Source organism: Crocodylus porosus, unplaced genomic scaffold, assembly GCF_001723895.1.
Source record: "Crocodylus porosus isolate Cpor-Errol unplaced genomic scaffold, CroPor_comp1, whole genome shotgun sequence".
NCBI classification, from domain to species: domain Eukaryota; kingdom Metazoa; phylum Chordata; order Crocodylia; family Crocodylidae; genus Crocodylus; species Crocodylus porosus.
In genome coordinates, this window is record NW_017728953.1 from 452,234 (window position 1) to 475,110 (window position 22,877).

The 22,877-nt window shown below is 45.8% G+C and overlaps 1 protein-coding gene across 2 annotated transcripts in view; it reads right to left on the bottom strand.

The window, feature by feature from the left end:
* DIP2B (disco interacting protein 2 homolog B) overlaps nucleotides 1–22,877 on the bottom strand; it is a 101,422-nt gene that overhangs the window by 29,944 nt on the left and 48,601 nt on the right. Inside the window, exons 3-16 of one of the 2 annotated variants that reach the window (XM_019556432.1) lie at nucleotides 22,724–22,852; nucleotides 20,136–20,261; nucleotides 13,893–14,105; nucleotides 11,560–11,712; nucleotides 9,257–9,376; nucleotides 8,354–8,551; nucleotides 7,384–7,475; nucleotides 6,624–6,716; nucleotides 5,063–5,186; nucleotides 4,233–4,342; nucleotides 3,849–3,951; nucleotides 2,484–2,548; nucleotides 2,036–2,129; nucleotides 1,512–1,631 (exon numbers count right to left, since the gene is read on the bottom strand). In XM_019556432.1, the coding sequence (XP_019411977.1) occupies nucleotides 1,512–1,631; nucleotides 2,036–2,129; nucleotides 2,484–2,548; nucleotides 3,849–3,951; nucleotides 4,233–4,342; nucleotides 5,063–5,186; nucleotides 6,624–6,716; nucleotides 7,384–7,475; nucleotides 8,354–8,551; nucleotides 9,257–9,376; nucleotides 11,560–11,712; nucleotides 13,893–14,105; nucleotides 20,136–20,261; nucleotides 22,724–22,852 (1,740 nt within the window). Of the gene's footprint in view, nucleotides 1–1,511; nucleotides 1,632–2,035; nucleotides 2,130–2,483; nucleotides 2,549–3,848; nucleotides 3,952–4,232; nucleotides 4,343–5,062; nucleotides 5,187–6,605; nucleotides 6,717–7,383; nucleotides 7,476–8,353; nucleotides 8,552–9,256; nucleotides 9,377–11,559; nucleotides 11,713–13,892; nucleotides 14,106–20,135; nucleotides 20,262–22,723; nucleotides 22,853–22,877 lie in introns of both variants that reach the window. The other variant, XM_019556431.1, reaches the window with a different exon arrangement.

Genomic DNA, 22,877 nt, shown 5'->3' on the forward strand with positions numbered 1-22,877 from the left:
ACCACCACTCTCTGGGTGCGGCCCTCCAGCCTGTTGGCGACACATCTGACTGTGTGGGTGTTGACACCACAGTCCCCCAGTTTTTTGATAAGAACAGGGTGAGAGACAGTGTCAAAGGCCTTCCAAAAGTCCAGGAAGATGATGTCCACTGCTACCCCTGCATCTAAAGATTTGGTGACCTGGTTGTAGAAGGCCACCAGGTTGGTCTGACAGGACCTGCCTCTAATGAACCCGTGCTAGTTGCCTCTAAGCATAATCTCCCCTGTTGGCCCCTTGTGGATATGTGCCCTTCAAGTTCTTCTTAGTCACCGAGGCACTTTTAAAAATTCTATGCTAAGTATACATCAGTTGCTTGTAAAAGCAGTTAATGCTCCAGTGCATCCTCTCAAAAGCAGACTTCCGTTTAGCCATGCTGTACCATATTTCTGTAATCCTGGATCAAGTTGCACAAATTAATTTACAGTGTGCCCTCTGACAGTTGGTATACAGAGAGAGTGAGAACACTCCTACTGAGGAAAGCCTCACAACACAACACAGCTAGCTAAAGGGGTTTCAAATGCTGAATGAGTAAAAATAGCAACCTCACAACCACAATCTCTTACGCATCTTTTGAGTTTGCATCTGTACAACAAAGGAATTGCTTCTGCTACAGAATGGACTCAAACAGTCACCTCAAATTTCCAAATAATGCCCTGCTAGAGAATGCACGAAGAATCACTCACAGGACTGAAATAGTTTTCATTTCCCCTAAAACAGCACATGTTCCCTGGCTGTTTCTCTTCTGTGTACACATCCAAAACATCCCTAGTAGTATTTCAGTCTCATCCCTTCAGTTGGTACCATCTGGACAGACATTCATTAAGCCCTATAATCAGCAGCATGCAATGCAGATCTGTTGCTCATTTCTTTCAACACCATTTTTAAAACCCTTCTCTTTATCCCCTGTGAGCAATCTAAAACCACTCACCCCCACATCTCTCTGCCACACAGCCAGCTAATGCATCTCTTCCTGCTCTCTGGCCTGCTAGACAAATCACCGCACTAACCTTTTAATCCTCTTACCAGAACTCCCTGTGTTCAACTGCAGAGCTGCCACTACTTCCTTGCTAAGCCCTTGTTCCCCCACCCCACCCTAATATTTCACCACAACTGTTACAACTGAACAAGTTTAGGGAGAAGCATTGCCTGTGCACCTAGAAGGTGTATTTAAGAATAGATGTTCAAAAGATTTTGGTATAGGCAACTGAATTTCCTTTAATTGTGCAGGTCTGGATAAAGAGAAAAACGCATTTTAAAAAGGTAGGATCTACAGTCATAAAGTCTGAAAACCATAGAGTTCAGATCAGGCACAGCACTAGGCGCCTCTGCCTTTGCACTAGAGCGCCAAGGCTTGCCTTTGTGGCCTGTTAGTTGAAGACCATAATTCTGTCCCTGGAAGTCAGTACACAGAAGGAACCTGAGCTGAGTCCATGGCAAGAATAACCAGGAGAATCTCCCTCTGGAATACTCACAGGGGTTTGCACCATCCGTTACAATCAGCATCCGCAGGGAACTCAGGCTGACATCTCTTTGGTCCCGATGAGCCATCATGGCCCAGTGCAGGTCACGACATTTCACTAAAGCCACCTTTGCTGCAAAACAAGGACACAAACAGAGATGTTACAACAGAGAAAACCACTGTGCAAGATTTTCAGTGAAGCGTGAAAGATCCAACACCAGCCAGCCTCTGAACTGGGAGGCAGGCCTGCACCTCTCACTTGTGCTCCAGGTCTACCAGCGAGCACATTGGTCACAGCCTGGCATGCCGCGGCTGAGAATTCGGGGCATGGGGGCCTCTGCGAGTGGAGGCCATTTGCCATCAGGGTGACGGGGCTTGCCCTCAGTTAGCCATGAAGCATTAAGGCGCTGTGCACACGTGGAAGTGAGTCCAGGGGACATATTTCTGAACACTACTCAGACAGGCTCCTAACCACAACAGAACTCACACCTCTGATGCTTCTTGTTCACCTGGAAAGCGATAAAGGACACACAGTACCTTTGTGAGTGTGAACTCGCTGCACCCACGAGAGGGGGCAGGTTTTCATCACAGAATAGGGTACGCTGATGGTGTGCAGCTTGTTCATTACATTCTGAAAAGCGGAAATGAAGACTTGCAGGGAAGTGCCAACACCACAAAGTTAATACAAGTCAGAAAGAACTTGCCTTCCCCATCTCATTTCCCTGGCCCCCCACTAGAAAAAAAAAGTCCTGGGGAAATTTACACCCTTCCTGCAAGATCGTATATCAAAGAATCACTCAAATTTACAGGAAAGCCTAGCAACTAAGCTTTTGGCAGAGGATCTAGATGGGAGTGGTACAGCAGGACCCAGGACTAAATTGGACCCAAACTCTCACCCTTAATACACCTCACATTACAATCTGGAAGGGCTACAGAGCATTCAGAACAACAGTCCTGTGCGCCTATCCCCTAAAGCACCACTCACCGTCAGTATGCCGTGCCAGAGCCCTGCATCCTTCTTGAAATCCAGAACATTCACTACAGCTTCACCTGAAAGAGGAAAGTTGTGATACCAGCATGAAAGTGAGCAGACGGGCAGGTACGTGGACCTGCATTGCTGGCAGGACAGGCCCCTTTCCCAAGCAAACTCCCTCAGGCAGCCCCTCCTGGTGTCAGACTGGCAGGGGAAGGGGTGCCTCACTTTAGGCAGAAAGAGGAACAGTGATGCTACAACAGAGGTGAGCACAACCCTGGTCTTTCCACCCTGCTGACTTCCTTACACCCCTTTGAAAATCTCCATTCCCTTTTAAGCTCAGCAAAACCAAACATCAGTGATCTTTTGTATGGTGGATAAGGTAACCACCACGCAAATGCCTGCATTAAGCTAGACAGATAAGAAAGCAGCAAACTGCTTCCATGACAAGGCAGACTGGTAGCCATTCTGCAAACTGCAAGCACAGAGTCTAATCTTCTTGCCTTCTTACACCTTTTAAATAGTCAGAGCTCCTAATTATGCAAATACAAATCCAGCAGATGCAGATGTATGCATACAGTGCAGTAAAGAAGATGACAAGGCACTGAGCTAATGTATCTATGATCAAATGTGAATGTAAGAGAGTACATGTAAAAAGTTTCAAGAAAATTGCATTCTAGCCCAGCCAGGCATTTATATGCTGATCCTGGAATACCCAAGTGTCTTAGCCTAATTAAGCACAAGGGGCAGAAGAGGACAAGGTTACAGGGCCGCCATTCAAGGGCTTTGGAAGACGGACTGTCAGCAGTCAGGGAAACGCAAGCAACAGCCCCCAGAATGCATACGCTTGCATCTCAAACAGAAATGGTGATGTACAGCTTATTAGCAGGCGCTCTGAGCTACAGGGTATGTATATTACTTTCTGATTTGGTAGGCAGAGCAGACCAAGAACATCTCCTGCAGCACAGCTTTATGCATCTCCTCTGGTCATTTCTGCTCTCTAACTGCTTGAGCCTGTAAAGCTCTACATGGTTTGGGGCCTGGCTTCCTGGGAAAGGCCTGGTCTGTACACATGCTTCCACAGTGCAAGTCAGAGGGAGCACAACACAGAGGAAGCTTCCCCAGGGTATGCATTTGCTTACGTTCCAGGCAAGCTTAAAAGCCCATCGTCTTTTTCTCTAAGCAGAGATATTTATGAGCACCCCTCTATCTCAGTTTACGCTGCAATCTTCTGATTCAGAAAAAAGATGATCCCAGCACCCAAAGCTAGATTTCAAAATCCACATAAATGAGCATGGAGAGAAAGCTCACTGCAAACTGAGCTTGCCCCCCTCACCCTCCCCATCAGGCACAACACTGCCATGGAGCACTGCTCACCTTCTGAGTAGTTGCAGGCCTGAGACAGAGCCTGACAATGAGACAGCATGGCAATTCGAGACACTGTCACACCCATCACGCTGCCTTCCTTGCTGGTCTTGTACTGGAAAACACAAAACGTAATCAAATTGGGACCCTGGACCTTGCATGTGAAGCGGGGTACTGCGAGGTGAAGCCCTCGTGAGTCAGAGCAGTCTCTCTCTTCTGTACATTAACTGAGACGTTCAAAAAGGACCTCTTTGTGCAGGTGCATCCACAGGACTCACTAGAAGGGCATGTTGTTTCTCCGTGTAAAGTAAAATGCTGGTATTATTCCAACTGCCATTACTTTGGCTTCCACTCATTACATTCAGAAAAGGAGCCCAATTCTCATCCACTACATACCTCAATATAAGCTGGTTCAGTTCCTGCAGCTGAGATGTTGGGCTGCCAGTCCTTTGGTGACTTAGAAAGATACTTTGAGTCTGTCACAACCCATTTGAGCCTGGGCCAACCTAGAGCAAAAATCAAATGGAACATGAAGCCTGCTTAGTTGAAGAAACCTCCTTGCCTCTGCCATGTGCAAGGAGACAACTGTTTGCCCATCTCACTGAGGGATGTGTTTGCCAGAAGCAGGACTAAACAGACAAATGCAGAGTCTGTTAAAAATGCAGTCTGAAGAAGTGACTTGTATCTTGGACCCGAGTTTACTTTCCCACAGAACAAGGAACCACTCATCAGGAAGGGATTGCTGTGCAGCTTTCGCTGACTGATGTCATGTGACAAATGGAGATCCTGTCCCTGGCTTACATGATCGGGCGAAAGGTCACATACCAACGACTCGTGGGGGAGTCACTCCCTGGAAGATTCATTCTACTGCCCCACCTGCATATATAGGGTTTGAGTGATGTGGACTCCTGCCCCCTTTATGACAGTCCCCTGCTATATTTCAAACCATCCTTCTCTCCAGCCCTGACAGATTGTGATTTCTGACTTGCTAAATACCATCAAAACAGTACAAGGCTGACTCATCCTAATATCCACTGCCGTGCCCTGATCTGGATCTTAATGGACTATGCAACAAATAGTCCCAAACAAAGGGGATGACTTGCTGGAAACCTCACTCACTCCAAAAAGAACAAAACAGTGTATGGTTTTAGATAATTCTTAGCTAGCATTAGGGAACTTGGCCATGAGTCAAGCTATAGCAAAAATAAAACTGCAACTGAGCTAACCTTTAAACTGCACGATTTCCCCATTCTGGGTTTTTGGCAGCCCCTTCAGGCACACTTCTGTGGTGAGAGCCAGAGCGATGCCACAGCTTCCCAACAAGAAGCCAATCTGCTGACCTCCAGCATCCTGAGGGAAAAGAAACAAGTGTCAGAGCTTCCAAGCAATCGAAGAACCTGAAGCCAATTTTACCCATACCAAAATCAAGGTATGGTAATGCTCTGGTACCTGGGTGGTAACATTACGGACCTGCTGGGAAAAACAAACATCCCGTTTCACTGGGGTTGCCCTCCTGCATATCTGGCAATAGCTTGAATCTCAAGCAACAAGCACAGGCTGACAGCAACGACAGGCATGCAACAATTTCTGAGTTGTATGTTAATGTACTCTAGAAAATGATGCTGTCTGCGTAATGAAGGCATGCAGGGAGACACTTCTACTCAGAGCTGTTCCCTAGGGCAGGCTGAGCAGCTGTGGCAGATATAGTTCTGTGAGAAAATAAGAGTCTGCAGAAAATGAGACCCCACTGTAAAAACATGGAGGGCTATTGTGCCTGATGCCTGGCAAGTCTGTTCCCTTCAATTAATGATTCTCCAGGGGAGAACAGAAAGATAATATTGCACTAGCAAGACCAGAAGGACTGGAGGTGACAGACTGGTGCCTCCACAGGCAAGAGGGGCTGCTCTGATGCATGCCAGCATGGAGCTATTGAGCACACATGGCCTGCTTTCACTAAGAAAAACCCTAAAATGTTGACCATAACTCATAAGCAAAAAAATAAATAAATAAAAAGCACTGAAACGAGCCTTGCATTGTGTCCATCCCCCCATAACTAATTCCTGTTGAACGGACATAAAGCACTGGAATAAAGCTGACCAAGTGACCCAACTGGCCAAAAACTGGAAGAGGCCATAATTTCACATTTTTGTTGCCATGACAGTCGTTGTGTTGAGGTCACAAAGCAAAGCAAAGCTCTGGGAATCCCACAGCCATACCAGCCTAGCTTATAAGTTCATTACCACCTCCCTGGCCACGTTTGCCATTATCCTGCTGCCACTGTGTTCTCTCAGGAAATCCCATAGTTTCACACAGCTCTTAAAAACAGCAGTAATGTGGCAACATGGTGCAAGTGATGGTAAGGGCAGAGAAAACCCTCTTGCAAGCAGAACTCATGCCACATGCAGCAGGCCCATAGTGCCAGGTGTGTATCAGGGGTGCTGAGCACCCACAGCTCCTCCTGACATCAAAAGGCAGCTGTGGGTTCTTTGTACTGTTGGAAACGATGCCTCTCTACAGGACAGGTGGCAATCTCTGCTGTAGAAACCAGGCTTCACCACAGCATCAGGGGAACCCATTGTATCCAGAACATTCCCCCAGTCTTACATTCTGCAATGCCAGGCTCCTGTGCCTCTTTCACAGTGTATCGGCAAGAACTCCTAAGACATCAGCTGAGTGCTGCCAAACCCTGCTGACATCAGAGGCTGATGGTCTGACTTGGTTATCATCCCACATCAGCCTATCCCTTCTCCAAGTCCCCATCAACGTTACCTTTCTGGTAAGAGGTACCTCTATAGGCACTGGGATCACTTCTGCTAGCAGACAGCCATAAAACGCCACCATGAACATGACCGGGTCATTGTTGGGATAAACAAGGGCTACCTACACACAGAAACATTGGTTTAGAGGATGCAGAACAGCACAGAAGTTTGGATTACGTTCCCATGATTCAACTCTTGATTTCAACAACAACAAGATTAAAGTCAATCTGATGGCCACTCTCATTCTCCACTGCCCCCCATAAAGTGAAATTGCTACCAGAAAACTGCTGAATCTTTCTGCCCACTAACATGTTAAATAGGATCCTTTACAGGGTTTTCCGCAAATGGCAGAAGAGAGTGTGTGTGCATTCCCTATACCCACGTACTGCTTTTCTCCTTAAGTATACATTCAATAAGAGATGGAAATTCCTGCACTGAGATCTCCAGCATGGTTAGCAACCCCAGTTTCTAAAGGGAGAGTTGCATGTAAGTTCAAGGGCACCTCTAGGAATTACAAGCACAAATCTCAGTGATTAACTCCCTTTGGCCTTTCTAAAAATTGGAATGCACGTGTTCTCCTACAGAGAAGCAAACTTGACAGCATGCACCCTGGGGTCTTTGCAGCTTTAGTCTTCATAGAGCCTGGAAATCTCCCGTTAAATGAGACTGATCTCTAGGATGAGTCACACACATTAAAGGAGGAAGATCTGAATGTCTATGGGTATGATAGTACACAAATCCCTCTTCCCATTTCAGAGAAAGAAACAGGTAGTCTTGAAGCTCATTACCCTGTCTCCAGGCTTTAGCACAGGTTCATTTTTGGTCCCCAGCTTATTAAGCAGCGTGTAGGCCAGCTTAAGGCTTCTGCTCCACAATTTGCCTGGAACACAAAGAGAAGTTTGCTGACTCCACATCAATCATCTGGACAGTAATACTCAGCTCCCAGGTGGCTTATCAGGCAAGGATCATAAGTGTCACTTTACAGAGAGGAAGCAGAGGGGCGAAGGCTAAGTGACTTGCTCACAGTGGCAGTAAGACTAACAGAACCCAGTGGTCTGACTCCAGTCCTCTCCGGGAGTTCATCTAATAGCAAGAATGTGCAAGGGCAAGCTCAGCTGCTGAAGTCCTTCATGTGTCAAGGATTTCATCCTCATGCAGCTTTAGCCCAGAAAAAATACAGACTTTCTTTTAAGGCCAAGAGGAGCCATTTTATTATTTCCCAGCAATACCATTGTTTCCAAAGAGAGCTGGTTAAAAATCCAAGAGTTTTGAAAAAGTAATATTGCCTCCTGTTTTTTCCAGATTCGCAAACTGTCGTCTCCAGAAACAAACAAGCAGCAGAGCTAGAGTTGTATTTACAAGCGTCTCCAGAGCCAGCAGTGGCGTTGCCCAGCGATTCCCCGCATTTCCACTCCACCTTCCTGCAGACACCCCCATTTGTGCTCCCCGATTATGCATCATGTTCATTTCTTTCAGATCTGCTTTGTTCACAGACCCCTTCCCCAATCTGTTTAAGTCAGGGGTCATATCACATGTTACATTTTATGAAGTGCTGTCACACTGCCATCCTAGAGTCAGAATGAGGAGGAGATGGATGATCACTGCAGTTAGTCATACGAGGAGTCTGCAGAACATTTTCCATGCTGGATTTACACAGCTTTGCCTAGAAACTCTCAAAGCCCAGAAATTGCACTTTTCTGGTCTGACTGCAACAACTCTGTGCTTTTTATCCTACCCCACAGCAGCAGAAATACTCACCGTACGTCAGGGTATAGACTGGTTTTCCGGTAACATCCAGTGCAGTCAGACAAGGGCACTTGGCCTGTGTGGTTCCCCAGCGCTGCAGCGCTGCTTCTAAGGCAGGAGGCCAATTACACACGACTCCCAGAGGCTCTCCCTTTACAGGGGTCATCTGCCGTCCCTCTGGCTTGGGCTGGTTTGGGTCAGGCTGCGGGACTGCAAGGGAAGCAAACAACATTCCCAATGGATCCCAGCTCACACAGCCACAGGCAGGGGAGCTGGACAAGCAAACTGAAAGCAAATGCTGTTCTACGCAAACCCACAGCAGCCTTTACAAAAAAACACCCAAACAAACAATGCGCCGCGTGTATAACACTCCCCCTGGGGACAGGACGGGGAGAACAAACCACAGGACAGACATTAGTCAAGTCACTTAGTGCACTCCTGCAGGTGTTTGTGTCATGGTGATGAATGCAGTAAAGAAAACAAAAAAACCTTACACGGAATTTGAATTCCACAATGTTGAACCAAGAAGCCACCAGCTTCTACGGAATTACTGGCATGAGATAATCTCCCTTGGCTTTGGGAAGTGATCAGGAGTTTCAGGTAATTTTAGACACTAGGTTTACAAAACGCATCTAAGGTTTCTGTTAAGAACTCTAAGCTATTAGCAAGAATACAGGGCTAGTGACTGGGGCCAGACTACGAGGCTGGTAGCATCGTATCATCCATCCACAGGACAAAGGACTGCTTTGAAAACTGCTTTGCTGCTACTGGAACTTGGCCATAGATGATCCATGCCTGCAAACATCAGCTGTGAAGAGGAAATCAATCTAAGTCAACTCTGTACAATGGCCTAATTAATTTCATCATGGGCTTAGGCCTGCAACAAACAGCTGGGAAAACACTGCTGTTCATTACCTTCCACGATTTCTTCAAAATCATCCACAAAAAATTCCTTCAGGGGTGGTCTTTTTGGTCGCTTCAGAGTGTTGAGTAGCTGCTGAATTTTTGTGGAGACTCTGCTGCTTACAGGGACCCCTGGGGGAAGGGGAAAGAGTTCAGCTAATGAAAGGATTTACCATTTCTACTGTGCTTTTTTCTTGATTCTCATCCCAAGGAATTACCCCCTTCTACAGGATTACTGGGCACACCAGAACTAGCCCAGTCTTAATGAGAGAGACCAGTGCAAACTGCAGGGATTAGACTTCTTCTGTGTTTACCAAGTGGGCAGAAGCTGCTAGGAACCAAGAGCTGTTTTGATCCTTTCCTCCCATTCCAAAGCCTTATTTCCCATTGGTCTTTAATCTATTACATGTGCTGTAGAACATGTCATGCAACCCAACATCAGTCTGCAATACAAACCAGCTGTAGTGCGCAATGGGGCCAGCAGAGGGTACTGTCACTGCAAGCACAGATACCACCCCTATCCATCCGGTAAGCACTGAACAAGACTATCTAGACAGGCTGTGGAATAGCCACCCTCGGAACTAGTTAGACAAACACTAGGATGATTTAGATGGGGATGGTCCTGCCTTGAGCAGGGGGTTGGAATAAATGCCTCCAGATGGCCTTGCCAGCCCTACTTTTCTATGATTCTGCCCCAAAATCTTATGCCAAGTAACTTGCAGCCAGTGCTGTCAACTCCATGGTGGCAAAACAGCGTGTTTTCATCCATCTCCCTTTCCCTCTGGGGATTGCAGAACAATGGCATTTTAAAAGCAACAACCTCCTATAAAAAGTATGAACTTTTACCAGAAGATGGTGAGCTAAACAAAAAGAAGGACAGCAGAGCTTCTAAAAGCTACCTCACGGACTAGATTGGGGCAGGCACCTATTTTAGGCAGAGGGTCCACTTTCCGAGTTTCGGCAAGCTGTTGAGGGCTGCATTTTCCTCTCTGGTGCAGGGAAACAGGAGTAGCCTCATGATCACAGGCCAAAAGCCTCTGCTAGGCAGGGGCTTCTGGTTGGGGGCGGGACAGGGCTAGGTGGGCCTTGCTGCTGGGTTCTACTGCCAGCTTCCCCTAGGTCCTACTGCCTCTGGCTCATCATCTTTGACAGGCAGCCAGGAGCAAATAAATATTGTCTAAATTCTTTAGGGGCCCTGCAGGCCGGATACAATGGTCCGGTGGGTCAGATCTGGCCCCGGGTCGTATTTTGCCCACCCCTGGACTAGATGCACCTTCAGCGTACAATTACATGCTGCAGTAAAATAAAGGCTGCCTTGAAAATCCCTGCCAAAGAGACTAACCCAGCTTTCTTAAGGTGTTCAGTCCCCCACAGGGAATTCTGCACAGAGAGTCTCCATTTGCTGTATGCACTGCCCATAAGCTTCAGCTCTGTCCATGATGCTTGGCATTCACCAATAAAATGCCAATGGATTTAGTGCTGGAACGTGCTAGGTAATTCACTTATTGTCAGCCCCGAGGACTAACACATTCAGTGTAGAAAATCCATCTGGCAGCAGCACAAGCACCCCACACAGGCCACCTGGCTCTACCTGCCTCAGCAGTGATTTGTGGGGAGGGAGAAACAGGGGTTCCTTCAATCCTTGCTCATGCTGTGGAGTGCCAGAAGGGCAGCCTGTTTGTGGTGGTTATTTTAATCTGCTTGTGCATCACACACTGAATTAAGGAACTCTCCCACAAACTGATTCACTTCAGAGACCAGTCTCAGTCACAGGGCAGGATGAGAAAACACGATCTAGAGGCAATGGCTCTGAGTCATCCAGTCTCCCTAAATGGCAAATCTAACTTAGTTCCAGGCACTTTGGGGAAAGCACTGAACAGATGACTTACTTTCCCCAAGGGCAGGAGGCAGCTACTTACTAAAGGAGTTTTGATCTTGCTCAGGGTTCTCTGAGTCCAGAAGCTGAGTAAGTCACTTGCAACAAAAGGAGATGGACCAAAAAAGACCTGGGTCACTGGAATTGCAGAACCTAGGTGCATTAACCTTGGAGCATGACCGAGAGCTTAATTCCTTGCCCCAGAAATTTCTTTCTGAGTAAGGAGGAGGCACAGCAGGTTTCTGTAGCGTACACAAAAGTGTACTAATGCTGACACTGCAGGCACTTAAAGTTAGTGGGATACAAGTGCAGTCAGAACTGATGTAGATGTCCTACAGCAGCTCAAGGCTAGCAATTTCTAATCACATCACTATGGCACAAAGTTCAGCTCCTCCCTCATGCTCTGGTCTCGTTTGTCGTGCTCAGAAGTGTTCCATACCATCAGCAGTGTCCATGAGACTAGACCGGTTAGACCCTTTGTGCATGCCTTTGACAATTCCTGAAGGAGGAAGGTCAATAGTCGCTGGGCGTGCTGAGGAAGAGGATGTGGAGGAGGTAGTTGCAGTGACATCAGGGGGAACGGAGAAATTCTCTAGAAGGGGGAGAAAAATCAAGATTTAATTTAACTAATATCCTTTATTCTAAGTGGCAAATAGTGTCAATTACCAGGCACTGCTCTTGAAAACAGAATAATGCTCTGCACTTATATCATTACTTTTAGTAAAGCATCTCAAGGAGCTTCCTAAGCATTAATTAAGCACCCCATGGCAGCGTGCCTTATCCGTTTTGGTGAAGGAAAAACAAGCGCAGAGATGAACTCACTTTCTCCAAGTCACAATGCAAAGCTGCCAGACCCCAGCACCCAGTCTTCTATTCTACTTCCAAACCAAGCTACATCTTTAGAGACTAAGTACTGTAAAAGAGTTATGTGGGATCAAAATGTGTTTGAGACCATCACATTCCTAGAAGATAAAACTATACTGCTTGTGCAGCATAATCTGCTAGAATCAGAGGTGTAATAACACCTTACCATGAGAAACTTCCTCCTCAGCGACCTCTTTCTAAACTAAGCAGGAGGAAAAACATTTAATTGTAAATGTAACCCTTTGAAGGGACAGGGCACACGGTGCTGACACGAGATCCCAGCTTTCATAAGAGATGTAAAGTAGAAATCCGCTTGTAGTGCTTCAAAGTGCAAGGCACTCTCACAGCAAGAGTGTTACTTGTGATCTTCCTTCCTTTAGGTAAGGATTTTTTGTTTCTAGGTAGCTCCTGTGTATTTTTACTTGGTAAAATACACAGAATCCAAGTACATTTACTTGGATTCCCAAGGACAGCAGGACAGGAACTCCCCTCCTACACACCTGGGGAAGTATGATGATAGGAAAAGCTCATTTTGGACAGAGCTCCTCAGTTCAGTGGAAACAAAGACTTTGGTTTTGTTCGACCCTGAGCAAGCAGATGCATTTTTACTGGTCTTCAAAGAGCTCACCTACAAAATGGCACAGGCCAAAATTCGGATGCATTCGGTTTTAGACGATTCCACAAGATGATCTTCTTGTTTGTTCCCATGTTGCAGATAGTTATTATAAAAACATTATTTAAAACTAATTTACCTTCGAATGTTGTTGAACATCATTTGGAAAGTGCTAAAAAAGTTCTGTTAGACACTAAGTGTTCAGGACTTGAAGAGCAGGTAGCCCTAATTCATCATCAGAAGCTGATTTTGCAGTGGCATTTCTTTTCTGTATTCCCCAGTTTAACGCGTGCCTCTGTGCTTTAGTAAGGTATTAATTATACTGACTATGTTTTATGGATAATTTCCCAGGTTTTCCATTTCAGAAATGACTTGCATCCCAGTACAGAGCCAAACAAAAACACCAGCAATATAAAACATCAAAGGAGGAAAGAAAAGTGAAGCAATTAAAGACACCAACACTTCTATGCATTGCTTGTCCCAAACCAATTAAGCCAAAGCACAGAGCACACAGACACAGATATGCCCCTGGGATGCAGTAATATCCTGAAGAGCATATATAAAAAGGAAAGACATACAAAGGAGCAAAACAAACCCTGCGATTTCAAACAGAAGCATGCAGGGAACACCTCAGAGCATCAAAAAACTGAGCCTGGGGTATCCAGATCTGTAGTTTCCCCCTCCCCTCCATCTCGGGAACATGGACAGCTAAAGCAGGAAAAAAATCTGTGTCAGATCTTTAATCTGTGCTGTGGCAAGTCTCTGGTGACTGTCAGGGCACATGTTTAGTCTCCTATTTTTTACCCAATAAATATTAAAATGCTAGACTATAAGCACCTGTAGTGCAGGTAGATTTCTTCAAAAGCAAAGTATTCCCCAACTATTTAAAGAAAAGAATCGACATGACGTTGCAGAACATGAAGGCCAAAATCACCCTTTGCAGTTGGCAGCATGATTTGTGCAAATAGTAGGGTCAAGTAGCTGTAGACATAAGCAACACCAAAACGCAGAAAGCAAGCTCTGCCTGCCAAACAAGTCTGTAGTGTAACTGCATCTGTGGGACCCCTTCTCTAGCAGCGCACTCCTGCTCCCCTTCACCAGCAGCATTTCCACTTCTCTAACCTCTTGGGCCAAGCTTAGTGCCGGTGCAACTCCACTGAATGCCAGTGAGTTCTGCCAAGGCTGAATGATACCTTACTCCAAATTCCCCTTGGACAACTGGGAATTCTACCTTTATGAATACAGAGGCTGTGCTCAAAGTGCTTTTAGTTTTGCTGTTCATACCCAGCTCCTACCTATTCGAGTATTGGCAAAAACATCAGCTAGTGACCCACTGGTCCCTTTTCCTTCTCCATGGGATAGTGTAGAAGATGCAGATGAAGATGTGGATGACCCCTGAATAGATCGGTTGATCCAAGACTCAGCATTCTGTAAGCTCTGATGCAATGCAGCAGAAAGAGCAGCCTGGCGCCTTAGTGACCCCTCGTCCTCGGATGCAGAAGATGTGTCTGTGTGGAATCAGAAAAGAAAATCTAGCCTCTTAGGGAAGCACAATGCACTCAACATGCTCTCTTTGCAATTGAAATATCATTGACAAAGGCTCCACATCTCTTAAACACAGAGGACTTGCTTTACAGACTGTCGACAAGGTTACATAGCCAAAACAAAGGTAAAAATCGGTTAAAGCAAGCACACATCCTCAGCGTGAATCAATGTACTCCTGTTCAAAAAGAAATTGCTTACAAAAACATTCAGACATCAGTTAGACAGTTATCCCTGAAAAGGCAGGCCCAGCAGTTCAAAGCGTCATCCCTCATTGCTGCTGCATTCAAACGCTCTATGGAACCAGCTGCTGTGCCACTGAGCATCAGTTATTCTGAAATGGAAAAGGTGGTGTCAGAATCAGTCTTTGGAAGGCACAAGTTTGCTTGGAGACCTGGGAAAGATCTATACTGCCATCACCGTGTTACAGGAATCCAGCAGGGAGTAGCACCTTTACGTTCCTCAGCACCTAAGGCTGTTCATGTGCAAACGGGTTTGCTGATGCACATGGGTCCATTTCAACTGATCCTAGGGAGAAAAATTCATAGAACAGGAGACTACATCCCACACTTGCAAGGGGACAGGCATTTCCTCTATTTGAAGTCTATGGACTAACAATTCAGACATCATAAAGGACCTCGCATTATTTATTATTTATACAGTAACATAAAGGCGCATGGTGCTATATATACACTTACATTAAGCTTTGGCTTCAGATACTTCTGTGTTTGGGTAAGTGACTGGCTGCCCATAATCCTAAGCCTTAGGAGGCTCTTTTAAGTCATAAATCAAACTGTTAAATCACACCTACCCACTTGGCATAGCAGCATACAGTGCCCCGCTGGAGCCTGAGGTGCACGTTGCAAATCAACAGCCAGTTCTAATGCCAGCATTAATTTGTTCAGCACCCATGACACATGATGTGCCAGTCCTGTACAACTAAAACAAAGCTGAGACCCATGCAGCCAAGCTGAGCAGCCACTCAACCAGCGGGAAGAGTGATCAACGGGAAGGCCAAAATTAGCCAAAGGTGAAATGGCCCAACAGAAAGAACATGCACAGAGATGCAATGAGTGGAGTCATGCAAAGGGGAGGGTGGGGGGGGTCGGTTCCACAAAATAAACTTCTTGGTCAATAAGATCCAATTCAGATGGAAGACCAGAGTTTGCTGCCTTGCAGTGGCTGTTGAAACAGGCTCCCTAGGCAACTCGAAGGCCAGGGCCTGTGTGCTACACAAATAAGGTCAGAGATATTGCTTACTGGTAACCAGTGCAGATCCCAGAGGGCAGTGCCACTTTGCTGCCCCCACAACAGGAGCTGCCAGGCAACTACGCCATTTCTATTATGCTACCTTTCTTTTCTTTTGTTTTACACCAATTCAAAGTTGGGAAAGCAGGTCAAACCCAAATGGAAGTACAGTCCAGGACAAGGCGAGTTCTCAAGGTAGAACTGTAGGTGTTATCAAGTCCTTGCCCCAAAACTCAAGGACACAAATGGAAGGGCTCTCACTGCTTCCTACTGGGCTCTGGATCAGGCCCCAAATAAAGAACATGAACCCATGCAGTATGGGGCTGGCATGGGCAACGGCACCTAAAACAGCAATCATCATGCTGAAGAATGATGAAAACAAATCCAGTTAGAGAATGAGACCTGAAGACACCACAACAGGGAGCAGAGAAGCATGGTTCAGTGCACTGGTGATTCAGAAGAGCAGCTGCACACCTCCCTGCCATGCTGAAAATTAATCTTGCTATTCACAGTAAACACAGAACTGTAAATCAACCTCTCAACAAAAATACATTTCCAGTGAAATAAACTCAAAGTGGAATTCATTAAATGAGGAAAGACTTTTGCACCTGTGGAAGGAATCATCTGTCAGACTATACACATGTAGTTCCCAGGCTCAGCCTTGACCTACAATAATAAATTGACCCCATCAAGTGGTTTTATTCTTGTTGTAACCTAATGCACAGACATCTGAAATTAAAATACTTTGAGCTGAGAAGGACAGCAAAACTGGCTTTTGGTTGCTGGGTTTGTAGCCCACTGGTTTCATTAAATTTTTTTACTGGATCAATTTTGCAATTAGGTGTATTGTTTCAATTCAATTCCTTAGTTTGCTAGTCCTTTAAAAAGAATTTTTAATGAATTAAAATAGCTTCTCAGGAAGCCTGCTATCATTGAGGAAACTGGTGTCCTTTCATCTGTGATACTACTAGACACAGCTGAGCAGGTATTTCAGCAAACACAGGGGGCACTTGAGGTGCTAGGAAGATTAATATGTTCATGCATAGCATATGCATTTTTCAGCATGTGGTCTAAACTGATTAGCGTTTCAGTACTGTTTTGCCAACTGAAAGGATTTTCCAGATCTAGAAGCATGATCTATACACATGGAGTTTTCATAAAGTGTTATGGGGCAAGTAAACATATTGTAACCCATTTGTCACTGATGACAAATAGAGAAGGGGAGAAGCGGGGGTGGAGGAAGTTTTTTGGTGGGGGAGTTGATCTACAACTGCAGGAGAGAGTAGCCAACTGATGCAGGACCAGAGAAAACCCCATTTGCAAACATCTGAGTGGTAGAAAAATCCCAAATGTGCCACACTCACAGAAGCCTCCGAGTATGAATGTCGAGCATTTAGAACTGGAAATGCTTCGTATGAACCTCACTGCATTTGGTATTTGCCACCTGGCCTACAGTCTGACAGGCACCTTCCACCCTTGTGATTTAATAATAGATTTTAGACAGCATCTAAAGCAAATACTGCTTAACAGAACAGACTTTCTACAGTATACATAACATATTTGCTTACTTTCACCAAGCAAGAATAGCAACTGGTATGAAAATGTAACTCAAAACCGTTTTGCTTTTAAAAGTCATCTTGAAGGCTGACTGCAGCTCTGGCAAAGTTTAGCTTATGTGCATCTTTTAAAAGATTATATAAAGCAATTCTGCTAAAACACAACATCTAAATAATTTAAAATTCAAACTCGGCTCTGTGCCGAGAGAGTCCATGGGAAAGATTTGCCTGAAATTTTAAGCAGGTGGTTTAGTGCTGAATGCTATGATTTCCACAAAGCCAGGGAACACACTGGTTTTATTAACTTCTTCATTGAGTTTCAAATTGAGCACGTAGCAACTTCCTATTTTCTTGGCGTCAGCTACTCCACTGCCGCACACACAATCAGCATCCCTAGGACAACGTGGAAGGGGTGTAAGGAACCCAAGTCACTGCTGATGCTTTATTAAAGGAAGTTACATGGAGAAATTTTCCACCCCAGTTTTGAGACCCTTTCTCCAAACCACTCCCTTCCTCTGCAAACCTATTAGCACGGACTTCATGTCATGAACTGCAGTTTTCTGAATCATTAGAGTCAGTGGCTTGATAAGAGCATATCAGTCTGAATCCTCAGATATGATTAATACCTGCTCTCTCTATCTGCCACCTGGGAAGAAAAACTGGAACCCAAATATCTGCACTGGTAAAGAAAACTGAAAGGAAATGGCTTTGAACTTTGTGTCCCCGGAAGGTGATGGAATTATGGCCCTAAAGACTAATCTTTGAGCTGTGCACAACAAGGTTCAGCACAAGCAGTGAGCAAACCCTGCGTACAAACAGCTCAGAGCAGCACTGATCTTCACGGGGAATTTGGTCCTTAACTGTAAGGTTTTCACTATAGTTTTTTTTTTTCTGATTTCCCAGACACCCGTTCCCAAGGAACTGGGCCAAGTCCCTTTCCAATGTCATTCAGGCCACCAGAAAGACATCACCTTTGCTGAACTAACAGAATGCTTCCCCCATTACAACTTGGGCATGGCGAAGTGCTACAGGACACGGGGTTCAGATCTGTTTTTCCCTTTCACCTCTCCCCACTGGCCTGAACTGTCACATCCTTCAGTAGAGCTAGACCCCAGAGCCTACGAAGTGCAAATCATCCACAGGTCACTGACTATGCAGCTGCAAATCTCCCTTTCTTCAAGGCCGTGAGTCAGGCCCTGAACTCTGGCCCTAACTGCAGACAGCCCTGCCTGCTAGCATGAAATAATTCCAGACTAGATGGAGTTTGCTGGTGCTTTACTATTTAGATGGGTTGTCACCACTTAACCCACTGCATGAGTCCATGCAAGCTTCCGGAATAGTGCAGAGCAAGCTGTGTGCACACAGGTGCAACAGGACTCAGTGCAGAAAGGAAAGCTGGCAGGATTTTAATCCTGGTTGTGCATACTGCTGCATTTGTTAACATGTTGATCCACATGAATGACTAATATCTATGCACAAAGAACCCTTACAAAGGAGAAGCTGAGGTAATAACCTCATGACATTGGTGAATGATTTCAAGCCATAAAGAAAAGTGAGATGGCAGCAATTCAAGCTATCTGAAAGAATTTGAATATCCACACAATTAGGTCACAAATACTGACAAAAAGCTCAGGAGCCTTCGACCAAGCTAAATGCTTTAAATTCCCCATCCCACAAGATGCTGCTTTTTTTTTTTTTGACAAATGCACACAGACAACATGAGGTTCATTAACTGCTCCCAGCTGTCAACGGCGGATTGAGGTTGGGGAGAGGAGATGTTTAATGACACTGAACTTTACAGGCATAACTGTGAGGGGAGTAAGGTTTAATGAAGGGCATTACCCACTCGGGGACTAATAACGGACAAGCGCCTTCAGATTAGATATCACAAAAAGAACAAACCAGACAAGGAGGAGGAAGGCAAGAAAGGGAGCACGTATAAAACGGTATCCCCGTGGACAAGGCTACATACATTCCTAATGCAGGGTCACGATGCTTGCGAACAGGACAGCGGAGGGGTGAGGGAGCTGAAGTGATGCTAGTTATAAGCCAGCAAGCGTAAGATTGCTTTTGAGTTGCAGATTTTTTCACACGGCCCATTGATGCCTTTTTACACAAAGCGGCTCACATATCACGCAGGAGATGTTCATCAGGCTGACGCTGCAGAGTGGCAGGCACAGCGGTTACCTGCCAGTAGTAAACGCTGTGATCAGACCCAAAGTCTAACAGAGAGGCTTGTCGTCTGCCTCACTGCACCAGGCCCTGCATGTGTGTAGGAGTGGGACACCTGACTGTTTGCCAGCTGGTGCAGTGATTTTTTCTTGTTTCCTGGTCTAGTTTCTGGATCGTGATGAGTACGCAGCTGTAACTTTCTAGTTAAAGATAACCCCAAGACAGCTCCTACATGAATAAACTACAGGCTCAAGAGGTTGGTCTTTTTTAGGTTTGTTTTGACAAAAGTTAATTGTTTAGTGTTAGCATCAAAATAAAAACCTGAATGAGCAAACTGCATAGTGCTGTGTAAAACCAGCACCCAGAGATTATGGTATTGTTGGCATCAGTACAAATACTGATGTGACATTGTGTTTCCAGCCCTTCACCCTACACACAAAGCTGCCTCAAACGTGGAAAAGTGTATGTATTAATATTTGATGATTCTATATCAGTACCAGCAAAAGAGTTGAACAGTGAAGGGATAGGAAGGGAAAAGGGTCCAAATGTTCTGGTATCCCATTAAGTCCATGCCCAAGAAAGGGACATCAGCGGAAGTCACTATTTACACTTTAAAGAACTAGCACCGGATTTTGAAAGCTATGTCCTTGGACAGAAAGGCAACATGGGTGTTGTTTTAACACTTTACACACCGAAAGACTGAGACCAGGATCAGGAAAGTAAAAGAGGAGCTCTTAATCCAAAAAAGGCTGCTTAGCTCTTGCCAGTTAACTCTTTAAGAGGCCCCAGAGAAGTAATCATTTTCACCTACTATAAAACCCAGCTGTGGAATCAGCTTCAGGAAGGATGGCAATTTGACACATCCCGAACATGCAAATAACCAGACGCTCATGCATGACATGGCAGATACAGAAACGATAGCTAGTCTGGCGCGCAACAGAACTGACAGTCTGGTCTTTTCACAACTTCACACTTTTGGTTAGCAACCTATCCCAAAGAGTGCTCTGTGCAGAGTCTAACCTGGAGGTGTGCAGGCATCAGCTGGCGACTGTACAAATGTGGACCGTCTCTTAGTTGGCATGGGCAGGGCCATCTTCTGTTCTTTATGCTTTGCCAGTGCTGCCTGAACGGCCTCTGTGTGGATATCTGCAAAATGGAAGTTTGGGCACTTAGACTTTCGTAACAATAAAAACATGACTAAAGAGGGGAAAAGGACAAATACATTTATGAGGCTTAAAAATGAGTCATTCGCAAGCCTGAGCTAACATCCTGCCTGCCCTTTGAACTGAACCCCATTGTCTCACTAGCAATTTCACTTGGCCTCACAACAATTATTTGTTGCCTCTCATCTATCCTGCTTTTTCTGTACCTTGATACGGGGTTAGGCACTGAAACCAGTTAGCCACTAGGCCAGGCTGAAATAAAAGTGTTGCAAGAACCAACACACCATCCAGCCATCCAATCTGCCATGAAACATTTTTAATCTCGTGACATTTAGTTGGATATTGTTTATTATGCCAGGCTAGACAATTCCTACCAAAAGGCCTCTGCAAACCAAACTGGGTCATTTCATGCTCCACAACATCAGAATACAATAGGCCCTTTAACATAAAAAGCCAGACATGCTTTAGGATTTCAGCAGAGCCTGCCCAAAGTTTGAAATGTAACTTCAGACGAGAACCAGCCTACGGGTTCACGGAAACAGTTCACGACCCGATACCACAAACCAACAAGACTCAGAAGTGTCAGAAATCAGATGTTTTCCTAAACCACGATAAGAGGAATTAAAATCTTATAAAAGTTGTTGCCTCAGAAGGGGGCAGGGGGAAAGAAGTTAAAGAGCATCAGCCAGAAGAAGCTGTCAGTGACACGTGCTTTTTTAAATAGTCTCATGCTTGTATTGTTTAATAAATCAACAGAACTATGAAAAATGCCAGAAAAATCACTTCCCCCACCCCGTCCTCCAACAGAGGCCAGATTTTTTGTGCAGTCCGAGATGCAGTGCTGTAGGAACAGTGTCAGAGGAGCAGCAGGGAAGGAACCTGGAACCCTACAGACACGAATGACTACAAAGTGACCTTGAGACTCCAGTGCCAAGCATCTTGGCAGACATCACTGGACTGGTAATGAGAACTGTATTATGGGACGGGAGAGCCTGCAGTGGGGGACAGTGAGTCGAATCAGCAGATTTAAATTTTTTGTATGGGCACCTGAAAACCCTACATAAATCACACTGCGCACTACCACAATTAACAGTGCTGCTGCTAATAGTTTTCCTCTTCTACCCGTCTCCCACCTCAGGCATTCAGTGTACTTTGGAGAAGGGAATTACGTTCCACAATCCCGTGACACGCGGGTACCATCTCCTTCAGACAGAGAAGGAAACAGGCAGAGTGGTGAAGAGGCTTACTCCAGGCCCGCACTATTCCCACTCTGACTCGTGGCATCAGAGACTCAGTAAAGCTGCCATCAGAGTCTGCAGTTCAGCTGCAGGGGGCTATGAGCTATGCCTGTCTATTAGCCTAGTGGCTCTGGACAGGTCATTTAAGCCTCCGTTTATTATGCCCGGCGCTGGGGTGCACAGCAGCACTGACACTCCAACTCTGGACACTTGCTTAAATGTCTTCCCATCTGACAACCTGGTCCCTGTCCTGCTTGCCAATCAATGCAGACCTTGTGGGGGAGTTTGATTAGGAAGCATCTGATTTGTGACAGAATGTCTGAAGCCCGAGTAGACGCTATTTATACACCACTACAGAGCCCTTCCAAGCTGGAGCATTTCTGACCAAGAGAGTATTTGGACGAGGCCAGACGCTTACAGCCCCCTTGCAACATGCAGAGCAGCAGAGGCATTGTGACTGGGGAAAAGACAACGTATTACCAAGTACGGTCTAAAGGGACAATCTACATGAAAGCAATATAAATGCCTGGATTACAAAGTCACCAGAATGGGTATACTGCATATATTCTGTATGCCTCTGATAATACCAGCGGAGCAGCGCACCTAGCAGGAATCGTGCACACAGACAGAAGGTCAGCTCTCGTTCTTCAGCCTGTAGGGCAAAGGAACCCATCCATCAGCAGGGAGGGTAGCATGTCTAAGGAGCAGTGGGTCACTAGCTGCCACTGGTCTGAACTGAATTATGGGTACTCTGTACTGCCAAATGTTGGATTTTTCCCTGGGCCAAGTGGCCAGAAGTAAAACACTCCCTGCACTACTTTATCAATTATGCTTACTTTGAGCACCCATCCCTCAGGAATACAGTCCTCAGCCTACGTCCCTCTACAGATTAAACAGTGTCACTGTCAGAACAGGGATCAGGCTAGAAAATGACTGGAGTGTCGGAGCTCTCCAGCTGTTGAAGAAGCTCCCCAAGAGCCCTCTCCAGAAGTAGGGTAGGACACTTCCATGCGATGTTCAAGCACTCGCTCCCTAAACTCAAGCCAGAATCGAGAGCTACTCTCTTCCCCCTATGCTACCTCCTTCATGCCTACAGGCAAGGTGGGGCTTAGCTCAAGAGACCAGAAATTGGCTGGAGTCATGAGACCACATGGTGGGATTTCTCACACCAGCAATGGCATCCGAAGAGCGACTGTCACGTCTTTACCTGAGCGATAGCGTTCATCTCTGGCTCCTCCAGAGCGAGCTCGATGATACTTGGATGTGGATGGTGCTGGAGCGGCAGATGGAGCAAGCGTCTGATTTCTGGGTTCCTTCTGTAAAGCAGGATCGACCCCTGGAAAACAATCCACAATTCTTGC